The sequence below is a fragment of the Gopherus evgoodei genome, chromosome 1, assembly GCF_007399415.2.
Source record: "Gopherus evgoodei ecotype Sinaloan lineage chromosome 1, rGopEvg1_v1.p, whole genome shotgun sequence".
Lineage (NCBI taxonomy): Eukaryota > Metazoa > Chordata > Testudines > Testudinidae > Gopherus > Gopherus evgoodei.
The window spans coordinates 110,621,117-110,635,682 of NC_044322.1; the positions used below are offsets into that span (position 1 = coordinate 110,621,117).

Below are 14,566 nucleotides of genomic sequence, written 5' to 3' on the forward strand. Positions count from 1 at the left end.
TTTGCAAGTGCAGAGAGTACATTTTCTCTATTTCAGTTTATTCACCTAGTTCAGTTCAATGAGAAGTTCATTTAAAGTTGAGAAACCAATTGGGAGTTGAAAAAGAAGGAAAGCTTGCTATCCTCTTCCAATCTATGAATAAAAGCTACATGTAAGAGGATGAGGTCTACTAGTTCTAAAATTTTGAAGGACATAGTGGCCAGAATCAATCAATCAGTTCAATTCATTAACTACAGACAATACTTCCCTTCTTTAATAAATCAGTATATTTTAAATGCAAAACATGTCTGATAAGAAAAAAGCTATGTATCTAGCACAGTGGTTTTTCAAACTGCAGGTGGCGATGCAGTACTGGGTTGTGGAATGTAAGGCACTAGATCACGGTGGCTCTGGTCAGCAACGCTGACCGGGCTGTTAAAAATTCAATTGGCAGTGCTGCCCGGTTAGGGCAGGCTAGTTCCTAACTCTTCTGACACCACACTGTACCCTGGAAGCAGCCAGCAGTAGTTCCGGCTTCTAGGCCAGGTGGCAGCATAGGGCTCTGTGTTCTGCCCCTGCCCCAAAAACTGGCCAATGGGAACTGGGAGGGGAGGGGGGCAGCGCCAGCCGGTGGGAGCCATGTGGAGCTGCTTCTGCGCCTCTGCCTAGGAGCCGGACACAGCGCAGTTTGCAGTGCCAGGACAGGCAGGCAGCCTCCCTTAGCACCCCCGCTGCTCTGCTGACTGGGAGCTGCCTGAGGTAACTTCATGCTCCAATCCCCTGCACCAGTCCTGAGCCCCCCAAAACCTGGTGCCCCTTCCTGCACCCCAAACTCCTCATCCCCAGCCCTGCTCCAGAGCCTGCACCCCCAGCCCAGAGCCCGAAACCCCTCCTGCATCCTTACCCCCTACTCTAGCCCAGGACCCCTTCCCACACCCTGAACCCCTCATTCCCAGCCCCACCCCACACCCTAACCCTCTGCCCCAGCCCTGAGCCCCTCATCCCCATTGGGTCATGAGCATCAACAATTTTCTTCAACCTGGTAGCCAGAAAAAAAGTTTGAAAACCCACTGACCTAGCACATTGAAGGTAGTTTTATTTTTTTTTTAAATCCTGTTTTTGTGCATTTTAATTGAATTTGAGTATCCATCCAAATAGAGGCTTAGACAAATCACAAGTAAAAAAATTAATCATCATCAGGTAAACAACAAATATATCATTCATCGTTTTCCAACAGAATAAAAAAGGGAACTTTAAGAAACTGAAAAAATGCAAGTTAAGCTATGCAACTGCTTAAATAAATGTGCACAGACATAGTGTATCTTCCTGGTTAGCAAAAAGCAGAACAAATTTAGTGAAAAGGCTCTATTTCATTCCAAATCAACTTGTTTTAATGGTTACCAACCTATAAGAATAAACCTTTCTTTAAGAAAATAACTGAAGTAAAAATGCAAAACACAATTAAAATAGATTATTTAAACCAAGGTTCCTACTTGCAGATTTAAATAGTTCTGATTTAAATCAATCCTTCCTGCTTAGAAAAATGGAAAAATTGTACACATTCTTTCCCACCTTCACATTGCTACAACAGTTTCTCTAAGGCTTTCACTTCCACTTTTCAACTGACAGCCAAAAGCAATACATACCCCCTACTTCATCAAATATGCACTCAACACAAAGCCTTAACAGTGACCTCATATGCTTTTATATCAACAGATTAAAACATCTGACTATCACACATTCTATGCATTTGGGAAATTATTTTGCCTTTGTCCTACTGAAGTCAATGTTAAAGTTTTGCATTAAAGTGCCAGTTGGAAGCCTGGGCACACATTTTTGTGAACTTGAAAGGGTGATGGTTCATGGCTGCCATCTTGCCCAAAACCAGGCATTGAACAGATGACCTTCAGAACTAAAAGCATGCTTGTGTTAAAGAGCTGGGCTCTCAGAGTTGTCACAGACTTGCATCCACAAGTCAACATACACACTGACCAATGGGTGACACAAGCAAAATGCATAACAAATTACTGAAATGTGAAATGTCTATTTTGGCAATTCACATCATAGTTTACAAATCATAGTTTTCAAAGTACAAAATTGGTGGTAAAGTGGTCACGTGAATCCTGGATTCTATCATTGGTTCTGGGAGGCACGTGGTGTATAGCAGTTACTGATAGGATAACGAAAACTGATTTAGTCACTCTGAAAGGCAGTGAATAAGACTGGATTTTGTCATGTTGGAGACCTAGGTTCTATGTCTGTAATGGCTTTGCATAAGCCCAACTAACTTGAAAGGGGAGAGGTAAGAAGAAGTGTGTTCAGTAGCTCTTCTCTTTCTCCCAGGCTGGGGGTTCATAGTTTCAATCAATAATAAGGGGATTTAAACAAAAGTTAACAGAAATGAGATTTCAACTCCTGAACTATTCACTTCCATTACTGGGCATCCCTAAAATCAATCAAACAGGCAGAGCAGGCTAATTAGAAAGGATCACTACTGCCATCACTATCTAAGTCAGTAATTATGGGAAAGGAAATCAAGAAAAAGTGCATAATGCTTCAGTGAAATTTTGGTAAAACTCAGAAGCACACATTATACAAATGAGCTATAGTCACATTCAGAAGTGTGGCTTCCTAAAACTCGTTGCTTATTTTACTACATTTAGCTTTGCAGAGGCAACACAGTAATGAAAGCATGAGCTGGAGTCTACTGTAGCTTATTTATCTTCAAAATGGTCAGCTAAATTTGAGTTGCAAAAATTTCATCCCACTGGAACATTCAGCTACTACAGTGATAGATGCTTCTGAAATGAAAACAGTTACTAGTAGCGCTGAGGGAAACTGCAGGAATACAGCTCAACTTAAAATTCCAGGTTTAATGAGACAAATCTTTTAAATTTGCAATTTGAGCAAATCGGCAATGGAAGCCACTGAGTAAAAAATGAATATGGAACCACACCATAACACTTTTCACAAAATCATTTTTCAGACTACATAACAAATTTACCTAATTGGAGTGGCAATATAGTATAGTGTAAAGGTCACTGAATTGGGAGTCAAAAGACCTGGATTCTATTCCCAGCCATGCCAATGATATGCTATGTAATCTTCAGCAAGCCATTTCACCTCTGTTTCTGATTACATTTTGCTTACGCTGTAAGCTCTCTGGAGACAGGTACTGTCTTTTTATTATGTGTTTGTGCTGTGCCTACCACAATGGGGCTCTGGTCCATGACTGGGATTCCTAGGTGCTACCTTATACAAATAACTACAGCTGGAGTTCTTAAGTTTAATATCATGGAAATATTTATTTTAATCTAATTAGACCATTAGCAGATGTTCAGAATGTTGCTATTGCAGCATTCTAGCAAAAATACTAACTTCTGGGATTCATGGTCCATAAAGGTGTAATAAAGAGAAAACACTTCATAGAACTGGGTACAGCAACTATCATACAAATAATCGGGAAAGACATATGGTGAAAGAAAAGATAAGAGGAAGCTGAAATATAGAAGTATTTTCCTGCTAGCTATAGTGAGTGAGGAAATGGCCAAGCAGACAAATTAGACTTAAGATGAGATGTGAAAAGACATTATTAAGATAAATACCCAGAACAAGTGAACAAAAATGCACAAACAAACTTAGAAGAAGGTGACAGGGAGAATGTAGACTGGAGAAGTGGAGACTGGATAGTAAGTCAATTCAGTCTAAATTAAGGGTAGCGCGGAGCAAATCCCTGGAAAGTTTTAAAAAGCTTGACGTTTGATCCAGCTTTCCATTGACTTCAGTGGGAGTTGGCTTAGGCCCTAAAAAGTTTTGAACTATACAGAAAACTGAAACACTCACCCCAACTCTGTCATGCCATCTACAAATTCCTTTTTACTGAATTCACATTGAGTGGCTGCCCTGAACTTCCATGCTATGACCAAGACGCTGATACTGGCAGGGTCCAGGCTTAAATCATCACAAAACTGCTGGATTCCATCAATACCAATTTTATTTTCATCCTGTGGGTCTGCAGTCAAAAATATAAGAAGTATTACAAAACATATTAAAAACTTTCCTATAGACTAATGATCTGAACAGTTTTGATATGCTGCAGTACAGAAGCTATTGTATGAGTACTTCTCAAATATATTCATTCTTAATTAGGACAGCAATTTGAAATCTAGTCTATTTCAAAAAGTGAGTTAAAAGGTTTATCTTCCAAAGACCCTCAGCCAATTTTTGTGAGTTTTTTAAATTATTTTTAAAAATGATTACCCCTTAGATATTTTTTCCTTCTCCCCATTGCTGTGTGAAAGACCCACAAAAACAATAGGTGGAACTGCCTAACTGTAGGGAGGAAATACTGAAATTGATTATACCCAGACTGCTATAAAATGTACAAGTCGATAAGGCATTTACTGGTTAGAACCCTACAACAGGTGAAGGAAAAAAACCAAATTTAGCTACAGATTCTTTTTCCTGGTAGTGATATATGAAAAGGGAAGAACTTAAATTTCAGAGCCCAGGGTTAATTTGGGAGGCTGGAAGTGAGGGATTTTTTTTGGTTTGTTTATTTTCAATACTTGCAGAGTGACCAAATCAATGAGACACAATGTTTATTTAGTGCCTATCACAGCAGGCCTCAACCTGGATGAGGCCATTCAGCACCACTGTGACATACATAACTGTTTAATAATAAGCGGTTACCGCTTAGGATAGAACCACACACTGTAATTGCCAGTGTCAGTTTATGTCACAACCATAATTATAAACATTTAATATGGAGAACTAAATCTAACAAAAAACCTCAAACAAAACCCTCAAACAAATCCTGCATCAAAATTATATTGGATTTTTAATTAGTCTGACCCTAAGAAATGATTAAAAAGAAGCAGTTACTGTATTATACAGGCCTGTCAGCTATTTTATTTTGCTACAGAATACCAATTACACTATAATGCAGGATTCTCTTAAAAATGTACTATGGTTACACACACAAGTAGTATCTTCAAAGTTACCCTTCTATTTTTCATATACAACATGTACTACTCAAAATACAGAACTGTTTTCCCCAAATTTAGATGCAACAAGTCATAAGTCTTTCTTTAATTACAACAGCTTATTATATTACAGCTACAGTTAAAATGCAACTGAAAATATTCTTTTAAGTTTGATATTTTGGATAACTAACTGGTATAGACTTCAACTGTTCAGGCCTTTATTAGACCCTGATCCTGCAATCTGATCAGACTGCAAGATCAGGGCCTTAATATGCAGCTTCATTTTAGCATCACTTTGGTTTCCCAGAGGTTTCTGAATGACTAAAGATTAAAAGTAGCCAATAATTAAATAAGGACTTGATGCAGCAGTTACTACTTGTTTATCTTTCTCCCGGGTGTAATTCCATTGAAATCGATGGAACTAAGTGTTGGAGGAAAGAGTAAAGCTATCTAGTGTGTTGTAAGAATCAGGCTCCAAGAGAATATCTTGATTTATTAAATTTTAAAATTATTCTTATAATATTTGCAGTGAAATTTTGTCTCCAGTGAAGTCAATGGTAAAACTCCCACTGGCTTCAAAGAAGACAAGATCCCACTCTTAGTGTTATTATTCACAATATCTGGGCAACTGAGGGAATAATAAAAATGAACATGCATTGATCTGATTTGGATGTTATTCATTAAATAAGCAAAAAACAAGTAGGAAAGGATAGTATAGTTGGACAATGAAAGATGTGTCATCTCACATTTCAAACATGATGCCATCTACACATTTTTCTTTAGGTTCTATAAACAAAACCTTTCTACGGGCTTAAAAAGAAACCCTGGCCAGGCACCTAAGGTACAAAGTTTAGTTTCTGTTTAACACAAAAAAAATAAAAGATGTTTAAAAATACTAATGTGAATAGAAATGCTTTCATGATGAATTTTTCCCCTTATTAATTTATCTGAAAATTTGTTTAGATGTCCTTACAGCCTTTTCAGTCCTAACAACGTTGCAATATTGTGCTGATGCATGTAAACAACAAAATTGACTAGAATATTTTCTTTCAACAAACTGAAATGAAATAGAAAAGTAAGCAGCACAAATAATGAAAGATAAATAAGATTCATAAAATTCCTTCAGTATTCAAGTATAGGTAACAGTTCAGAATTTATATATTTGCTTCCTTTAAAATTGACAAACAAAAGCCAAGAAAAAAGACCAATATAAATAAAAGCAAAATTAAACCAAGTAAGTGGTTTAGTAAACTTCTACAAGTACACACAAATGTTCCAGTTTTGCCTCAATTTCTGTGCTCCTACAACTCAATGCAACCTTATATTTTTAAAATGAAATTTTGAAGATCATCTGTCTGTAATATGGAACAAGCCTTTATGGTGTTTAAAACCTTCAAAATAGTGTAGTTATTAATAAGAAAGAGACTAATGTACATGCAAAGCAATTCTGGCAAAAATCATAACCATATAGTAGGTTTAAAAAGGATTCAGACTAGACAAAAGTCTGGTCAAATAGCCATTTCAAGAAATGTCTAGATGAAGATTTAGATTTAAGCAACAGATAGTAATGATTCAGAGCTGCTTCATTCTATTTAATAAACATTTACATGCATTAATATAAAATATTAACATTTCAAAAGGAGCTCTTACACTGGATCACGTCAATTCTTACACTTCCATGGCCATTTTTTCCCCTTTTATTTTTCCTCTTCTTTTAAACACTACCATAAAATAAAAAAAGAAATGGAAAATAAAACACAACTCCACCTTTAATTCACTTCCTTGTGAGTATGTTTTTCCTAGCATATCTAAACAGCAGGTGATCTGGCATATCATTTATGATGTAATATGCAAGCACAAAGGGTAAATTAAGGATGGAGTTTCAACCTTAATTCTGAGTTTCCTTGCTTGATAGTGTTATCAGACCCTTTCTTGTGGCTGAAAGCGTTCTTGTGTTTTAAAATAAAAGACTACCCCCTTTTATCTCAACTATACTTGAACATTTAATAGAGAAATTACGGTCATAATTTTACCATGCAACGTAACATCACATACCAAAATTCCTTAACAGACTTCATGGACAAGAGATCAAATACTATGCATAATGTGCTTGTACACAGCCATGGTCAAGTCCATAAGTAACTGATTTTTGTCCATTTTTTTCTAACTTCATATGCAGTCCTTCCTATGGTTAAGGTGATTTATACTTTATAAAACAAAATTTTGGATTTCCATAGTGAACATAAGACATGCAAGAAGAAGAAAAAAAGAGCTTTACATTCCAGAAAACCTATTACAGGTACACACAAATCGAAAATTAAAAGTAGGATATTGCTTTAGCAGTCTTAAAAGATGTTATCAGTGGCAAAAAAGTAAAGTAGAAACATAATTAAAATGAAAAAGTTAAAAGACTGATCCTTACCTTTGTACCTGTTATACAATTGTTCTAATTTCTTTCTGTCTACTGAATTTTTCATGGATTCTTTGTAGTACAAGTCTGGGTTCTGGAAGTAGTTGTCTGTTGCCACTTCTAGTTTCCACTCATTCTGCATTAAGCAATATATAGCAGTCCTTTCACCAGCCTGGGTAAATGCCATAAACTGGCGGACCTTGTCCTTCTGAGACGATTTAAGCTTATGCTTTGGGATGCAAAAGAAGCAGGAAAGCCAATGAAGCTAATCCAGAAGTTTGTTTCAGCATTCTACTACTAGTGCCTATCTTCTAAAGGGGTTTAGTTTTCTTGGTGTGTGACAAGTTTCACTTCAGAATTAAAGGAAGACAAAGCCTTGCTCTTCTGCAGTTAAAAAGACAGCACTTCTGGAAACTGAAATGACAGCATCTGTATGTACATTTTAGTAGCAAATATTCTGGCAACAATAAATTCAAATTTGTGTTCCTGCTCACGTACACACAATTGTTTTGTACGAATTGTTTGATCTCCAGGTATTTCCCATTAAATTCAGAATTATTTGGTTAAAAACTCTAAAATACTACTGTTATGACATTTGGGTCTATTTGCTGAAAATAAGTCTACCATTAATGATAAAATACATTTCAAAGGTATGAGTCATACAAAAAAATCAGAGATTCTGTAAATAAAGGCCTTGAGGAATATCTGAAAAGTTTAACAGTTGACTTAAGATTTTTCCTAATTAATTTCTAGTGCTAGTGAACAATAGTGTTTTCCAGTTGATTATTTAAGGCAGTTAAAGTTACAAAGCGCTTTTCAATTTTACCACTGGGAACTTGTTCACCGTTGCTTTCAGAAAAAGTGAGGTCAAAAGAAAATAAAATTGATAAAGAAGCCAACCAAGAGATTCACTCAATAGTATAAGTTTACAAAAAGTTTTTGTAAAACTAATCAAAAGCTTTAATATGTTCTGACAATAGAAGAGATGTTCATTTTAACCAATTACATCGGTTACTTTTATTCAGTAGAAAATAGGATTTATAGGAACCATGAAATGTTTTTCTTGATGGCAATGAGCTGCGGCAAACCATAGATCTACGTTCCCAGGGGATACTTCTGGAGAATATAGGAGTTGGGGGAAAGAGGTTTGAAAGAGAGCAAAAATCTGCTACCAATGTGTTTTACCATTATTCTCTGCTGTATATAAAGTAACTTTTAAAAAAATCAAACTCTCTTTGAGTTTCAATACATCTCTTTTACTCATCCTAGTTAGTACAAGTTATGTTTCTGGTAGATAACTAAGTTATCTGGGTAAACACTTCATAATTTGCTCGCCCTAGTATTTAACAACAGTGTAAAGTGACGCATTGACTTGCTAATACCTGATGAACAAGCTTTTATAAAACATATTCTACTGCACATCACTGTTTCATGTTCAATGTGACACTACAGTTTAAATATACATACATCTTTTATCTCTTTTACACATTCTACATATAGTCATATCATTAAAAGATTATTGCAGATGATAAGACAAGAAGTGCATCATATGCACAAGATAGAAACTTTGTTCTTTCCTTCATAAACTTATTTTCTACATATTGAAAAAATACAGAAAAGAATATTCATAAAATGGGAACAACTTTATAGCCACAGAAATAAATGCAATTGAATTTTCAAAGGAAATGTTAAATTATCTTTGTTTTTTCCATACTGGAGATACTGTGTACATCTATTTATATTTTTAAAAATCCTAAATTTTCCTTGAAGTAGAAATATAAGAAATAGTTCTACAATAAAATCTTGTACATTTAAACAAGAGTCTTTCTAGTTACAATTAATTTAGTGTTGGGTGACTTCACAACAGGAATCTGTGAAAGAACTTTTAGTTGTCATGGTTGTTAGAGACAATGTGGGTGAGGTAATATCTTTTATTAGACCAACTTCTGGTGGTGAAAGATACAAGCTTTCATCACTAGAAGTTGGTCCAATAAAAAAAATATTACCTTACCCATCTTGTGTGTCTAATATCCTGGGACAACATGGCTACAACACTGCAAACTAAAAGTTATGTCATATATATAAGGTCTACGAACTTCAAGTAACCTGTCTCTTTTCTGCTTCAAAAGGACAGAAATGGAAAAGAAGATCATTCACTTCACCTCTCTGCCAATGCAGAATTGTTCTTCAAAACACAGTTTTAAGTCCTATTTAAATTACATACATACAGATTTTTTATTTTTAAAAAAGATACATAGAAATCATTTTTTCTAGCATGGCTTCTTTCTAAATGATTGCAACATAGTATGTATATTTTGTAATAGGTCAAATGAGGTGAAATACTTTATGTACTCTGACTTGAAAAATATAATCTGCCACATCACTGCCAAAATTCTAAAAATTGTTAAAACATGTCACCTATTTAAAACAGATGTTGCAAGATGAGGCCTAATTTGGACTCTTTCAAAATAGTTTTGATCACCTTTCAATTAATTGTAAACTCCTGTTACTTTTCTGGGCTTTCCAATTATGTACTTGCACAGTAGGGATGGCCTTGGAATGTTGCTCAGTGGGACATAAACATGCTTTCTTTTGCATGAACATATATTTCCCTTATATTCAGTCAAATATTTATTCCAATAACAATCTATATATGCATTTCTATTTTGCCAATCATAGTCACATCTAGGTGCCCAAATACAATTTAAGCTTTGCTATTATCCTGATAGGACTGTTTCCCAGTGCAGTGGATTTGTACCGGCTAGGCTGACTCTCTCTGGGGACTATGGTGGGCTAGAAGAAAACTTGCCAGCTCAACTACTGGAGCCTCTCCTGAGGAAAGTGGCAATACCCTTCTTTGACAACGATTTATGGAGTCACGGTTGTGATTTCAGTTAGGGCTGAAAGAGGGTTTACATATCACGGATGATTTTTCGTTCTCGTCTAACTTTCTTTCCTTACAAAACAACACCACCGAGCAAGTCCGTGAGGAACGAGGGTGAACGAACCACTCCAAGTGATTGTTTTAGCTCCTCTGGAGCTCCCTAAACCACCTTCCCCAAGCCCAGCACAGACACGTGCAGCACAAACGCAACACACCCCATAAGCCGACTTAAGTGCTCCCTCCCCGCCCCACCTCCAACAGGGAGCTCCTCGCTGCTTCCCAGGGCCCTGCAAACTCCCAACCCCCGACACCTCTGCAGCCCAGCTCCGCTGGGGGCGGCGGCCGGGGCGGGCCCCACCCCCCAAAAAAGACGGATACCGGGACAGGGGGAGGGAGGGACTCGGCTCCAGCCTCCTGCCCTGGAAGCCCAAAGCCCAAAAAAGGGCAAGTACATGCCGCTGCTCCCAGGCTCAGCTCTCAAAATACCCACAGCCTCGCTCCGCCCCCAGTTCCCCGGGACCCTCACTACCCCCCCCGGCCCTGGCGGGGCCCTCCCTCCCCGCGCTCTGCGTCCTTCTCCCTCCGGCCCCCCGCCCGGTGACCTTCCCTTCGCCGACCCCGGCAACAGGAAACACGGCTCCGCGCTGGCCTGGCCAGGGCCGCGGCGCTGGGATGGGGAGACGGGGGGGCATTCTCCCACCTACCATCTTATCCCCGGCGCTTTGACCAACTTCACTGCCCAGCGCCGCCGCCTCCTGCGCAGGCGCGCACCGGTTCTCCTCAGCCACCTATCGCTGAGCGGCGCCGGCAAGCGGGCCCTGGGCCCCGGCCGCCTCTCTGGGAGCGGCAGTCCCCGCCTCGTCGCCGCGCCACAGGCACTGGGAAGTCGGCGCCCGACTGGAGGGGTACAGGGGACTACATCTCCCATGATGCACCGGGCCGTCGAGCCCAGACTGTTACGGACAATGCACTGCGCCGGCGAGTCGGGACTACATTTCCCAGAAGGCACTGCGAGCTAGGAACTACAAATCCCATGTGACATTGCGCTTAAAGGAGCCGCATCTGCACTGAGCAACCGGCACTAAGGAAGGTAGCGTCTTGGCAGCTGGCGGTGTTGTCATTTCTCACCAGGGGCTGTTGGGGCTGTTGAGTCGGGCGCCCAATAGGAGCAGGGATAACGGCACGCGGCACCACCCCGGCTCCCTGGGAGCGGCCGCCCCCTCTGGGCTGGCCTCGCCTGCGGCTCCTCCCGCTGCTGGTGAGCCGGACGGATGGAGGTAGCGGCAGCCGGAGCCTGAAGCGGCCACCTCGCCCCAACCCGGCCGCCGCCCTGAGGTAGGAGCGGGCCGGGCCGGGCCGGTTACTCCTGCGCCGGGAGGGCGGAAGGGGGGTGACCCGGATCCTACAGCTGCGGGCGGGTTCCCTGCCCTGACCGGGCCCCGGGCCGAGCCCCTCGCAAGTGACAGCGAAAAGCGGCGCTGCTGGGCCGGGACAGGCCGATGGGCGCAGCCGGCCAAGTGGGGGCATCCCGCTCTGGAGAGACTCCGACCGCACAGCCCGTGTTCCCCTCGCCGCCCCTCCCGTCCCGGGTCAGCCCCCCGCCCCGCAGAGGCCGTGAGCCGCGCACAGCACAGCTCCCCTCTGCCCCAGAGACACCGTCAGAGAGACAGCACAGCTCCCCCACCCCGAGAGACCGTGACACGCACAGCACAGCTCCCCCGCCCCCGACACACATCCTCCCGAGAGACTCTGAGGTGCACAGCTTCCCCTCCCGCCCCCCGAGGTAAGTGCTGCCTGGCGGGAGGCCGCACCCCAGCCCTGATCCCCGCTCCTGGAGCCAGCACCTCGAACTATCTCCTGCACCCAAGCCCCTGCCCCAGCCCTGACCCCTTCCCAGAGCTTGCACCCCTCACCTCCTCCTGCACCCCAACCCCCTGCTCCAGCCCTGAACCCCCTCCCAGAGCCACCGCCCCCTACGCCTTCCTGCACCCCAACACTCTGTCCTAGCCCCCTTCCACACTGTGAACCCCTTGGTCCCAGCCCAGAGCCTGCACCTCCTCCTGAACCCTAAATCCCTACCCTAGCCTGGTGAAAGTGAGTGAGGGTGGGGGAGATGGAGTGAGCAGGGTGAGGTTTTGGTGAAAGGGCGGGGTAGATCTTGGGTTGTCCTTACATTCAAAAAGTGATCTTGGGAAAAAGGTTAGAGACCACTGTTGTAATGGAAAACCACAAACTTTTGCTCCTTTCCTTATCTCTAGAGAGAGAGAGAGAGAAACTGTGTAGGTGTCATAAACAGATAGCTAAGGGTTAATGTTCTTTTACCTGGAAAGGAGTAACCTGAAACACCTGACCAGAGGACCAATCAGGAAATAAGACTTTTTCAAATCTGGGTGGAGGGAAGTTTGTGTCTGAGTTCTTCATTTTTTGTCTTCTGCCTGTAATCTCTCGGCTATGAGAGGATTTTTCTGCCTCCTGCTTTTCTAATCTTCTGTTTCCAAGTTGTAAGTACAAAGATAGGTTTGTTTTTTTTTGTATTTACATGTGTGTAGTTGCTGGAATGTGTTAAATTGTATTCTTTGTGGATAAGGCTGTTTATTCATATTTCTTTTAAGCAATTGACCCTGTATTTGTCACCTGAACACAGAGACACCATTTTTATGTATTTTTTTCTTTCTTTTTATATAAAGCTTTCTTTTAAGACCTGTTGGAGTTTTTCTTTAGTGAGGAACTCCAGGGAATTGAGTCTGAAGCTCACCAGGGAATTGGTGGGAGGAAGAAGTCAGGGGGAAAATCTGTGTGTGTTAGATTTACTAGCCTGACTTTGCATACCCTCTGGGTGAAGAGAGAAGTACTTGTGTTTCCAGGACTGGAAACAGGGAGGGTGGCGTCCCTCCTGTTTAAACTCACGGAGCTTGCTTCTGTGTATCTCTCCAGGAACCCAGGGAGGGAACACCTGGAAGGGAGAAGGGAAGGGAAATGGTTTATTCCCCTTTGTTGTGAGACTCAAGGAATTTGGGTCTTGGGGTCTCCAGGGAAGGGTTTTGGGGGGACCAGAGTGCCCCAAAACACTCTAATTTTTTGGGTGGTGGCAGCTTTACTAGGTCCAAGCTGGTAATTAAGCTTGGAGGTTTTCATGCTAACCCCCATATTTTGGACGCTAAGGTCCAAATCTGGGAATATGTTATGATAGTAGGACATGGCAAAATCTTTTTCAGATATATCCAGAAGGGAAAAGTTATCCTCTTCACACTGGTGCAGAAATAGATTTATAAGAAAACCAGCCAAATCCTCCCCAAACACTGGTTTAAAATCTGTTCCCAGTGAGACAGTTTGTTACTCTACCTATCCCCGTAACACACCCTAGTCTCCTCCAGAATTAGTGAGACTTGATAGCTTTGTCTCTTCAGAAATTCACATTCCTTAATGGGATGATTTCTGCTGTTCATTCCCATATGGACAACTTAGGCCCTGCCGTTGTAAACACTTACGCATGTGTTTAATTTTACTAGTGTGAGTTGTCCCATTGACTAAACATGGCCACTGCTGGAGACAGGATACTGGACTAGCTGGACTGTTTCCAGTATGGTTGTTCTTATGTTCTTGACTGAACATCAACAGTTGCTTATTATAATTTTGGCTGGATTGGTATAGGATCTTCTCGGCACTGTAGAGGGTCTTCTCTGTCCTACCCTAATCTTTCATTACCTACATTCAAATAAAACTAGTGACTAAATTCCGCACTATATGCTACAATTAAGACATTATAATTGATTAATTAAATATTTGAATTTAAGGCAATGCTCCTTTTTTCATATGCCTTAAAATATTGGTGTCTCAGTATAATATTTACAAATTCAGTTTGATAATATTTATTTTTCTTCTTTTTTTAAATAAAGCAAGGGAATGCCATGCAAAGCACTGTGGTTAATGTAACTTTAGTTTTGAGAATTTAAACACTCAAATCATGAAAGGCAGAGTAAAGTTTGAATGCTTATTCCATTCCCTTTTTCTTATGCCTCAAAATATAGGATTTCTTCATGTTCTTAAAACTACTTAGCCCCAGGTCCACTGGACACTTCAGTATTCACAGATTTGCTGCTAAGACACAATCCTGCGAATCTGTCTTGCAGTGTCAGTTATGCCCAGTGGACTCTGCAAGCTTATATGAGTTTGTCAGTTTAACAAAGAAATTGATATGTACCAAGCTTGTTATCCCAAGGGGAGTCTCGGACATGCTTCAAACCAAATGCACTGCTTTAGGTAGAATAAACAAATGTCTTTTATAGTTAATAAATTTTAAGTGATTAT

At 40.8% G+C, this 14,566-nt stretch overlaps 2 protein-coding genes across 5 annotated transcripts in view; one reads left to right on the forward strand and one right to left on the reverse strand.

The window, feature by feature from the left end:
• The window catches only part of DCUN1D2 (defective in cullin neddylation 1 domain containing 2), a 59,631-nt gene extending 48,405 nt beyond the window's left edge, over positions 1-11,226 (reverse strand). Inside the window, 3 exon segments of the mRNA XM_030569073.1 lie at positions 3,823-3,991; positions 7,387-7,603; positions 10,963-11,226. Of these exon segments, the coding sequence (XP_030424933.1) occupies positions 3,823-3,991; positions 7,387-7,603; positions 10,963-10,965 (389 nt within the window). The 5' untranslated portion in view covers positions 10,966-11,226.
• An 80-nt stretch (positions 11,227-11,306) lies between these two features.
• The window catches only part of TMCO3 (transmembrane and coiled-coil domains 3), a 72,497-nt gene continuing 69,237 nt past the window's right edge, over positions 11,307-14,566 (forward strand). For 2 of the 4 annotated variants that reach the window (XR_004001213.1, XR_004001212.1), the window contains exon 1: positions 11,307-11,593. The gene's annotated coding sequence lies outside the window, so the exon portion shown is untranslated. The remainder of the gene's footprint in view (positions 11,594-14,566) is intronic. The other 2 variants (XM_030569052.1, XM_030569041.1) reach the window with 1 other exon arrangement.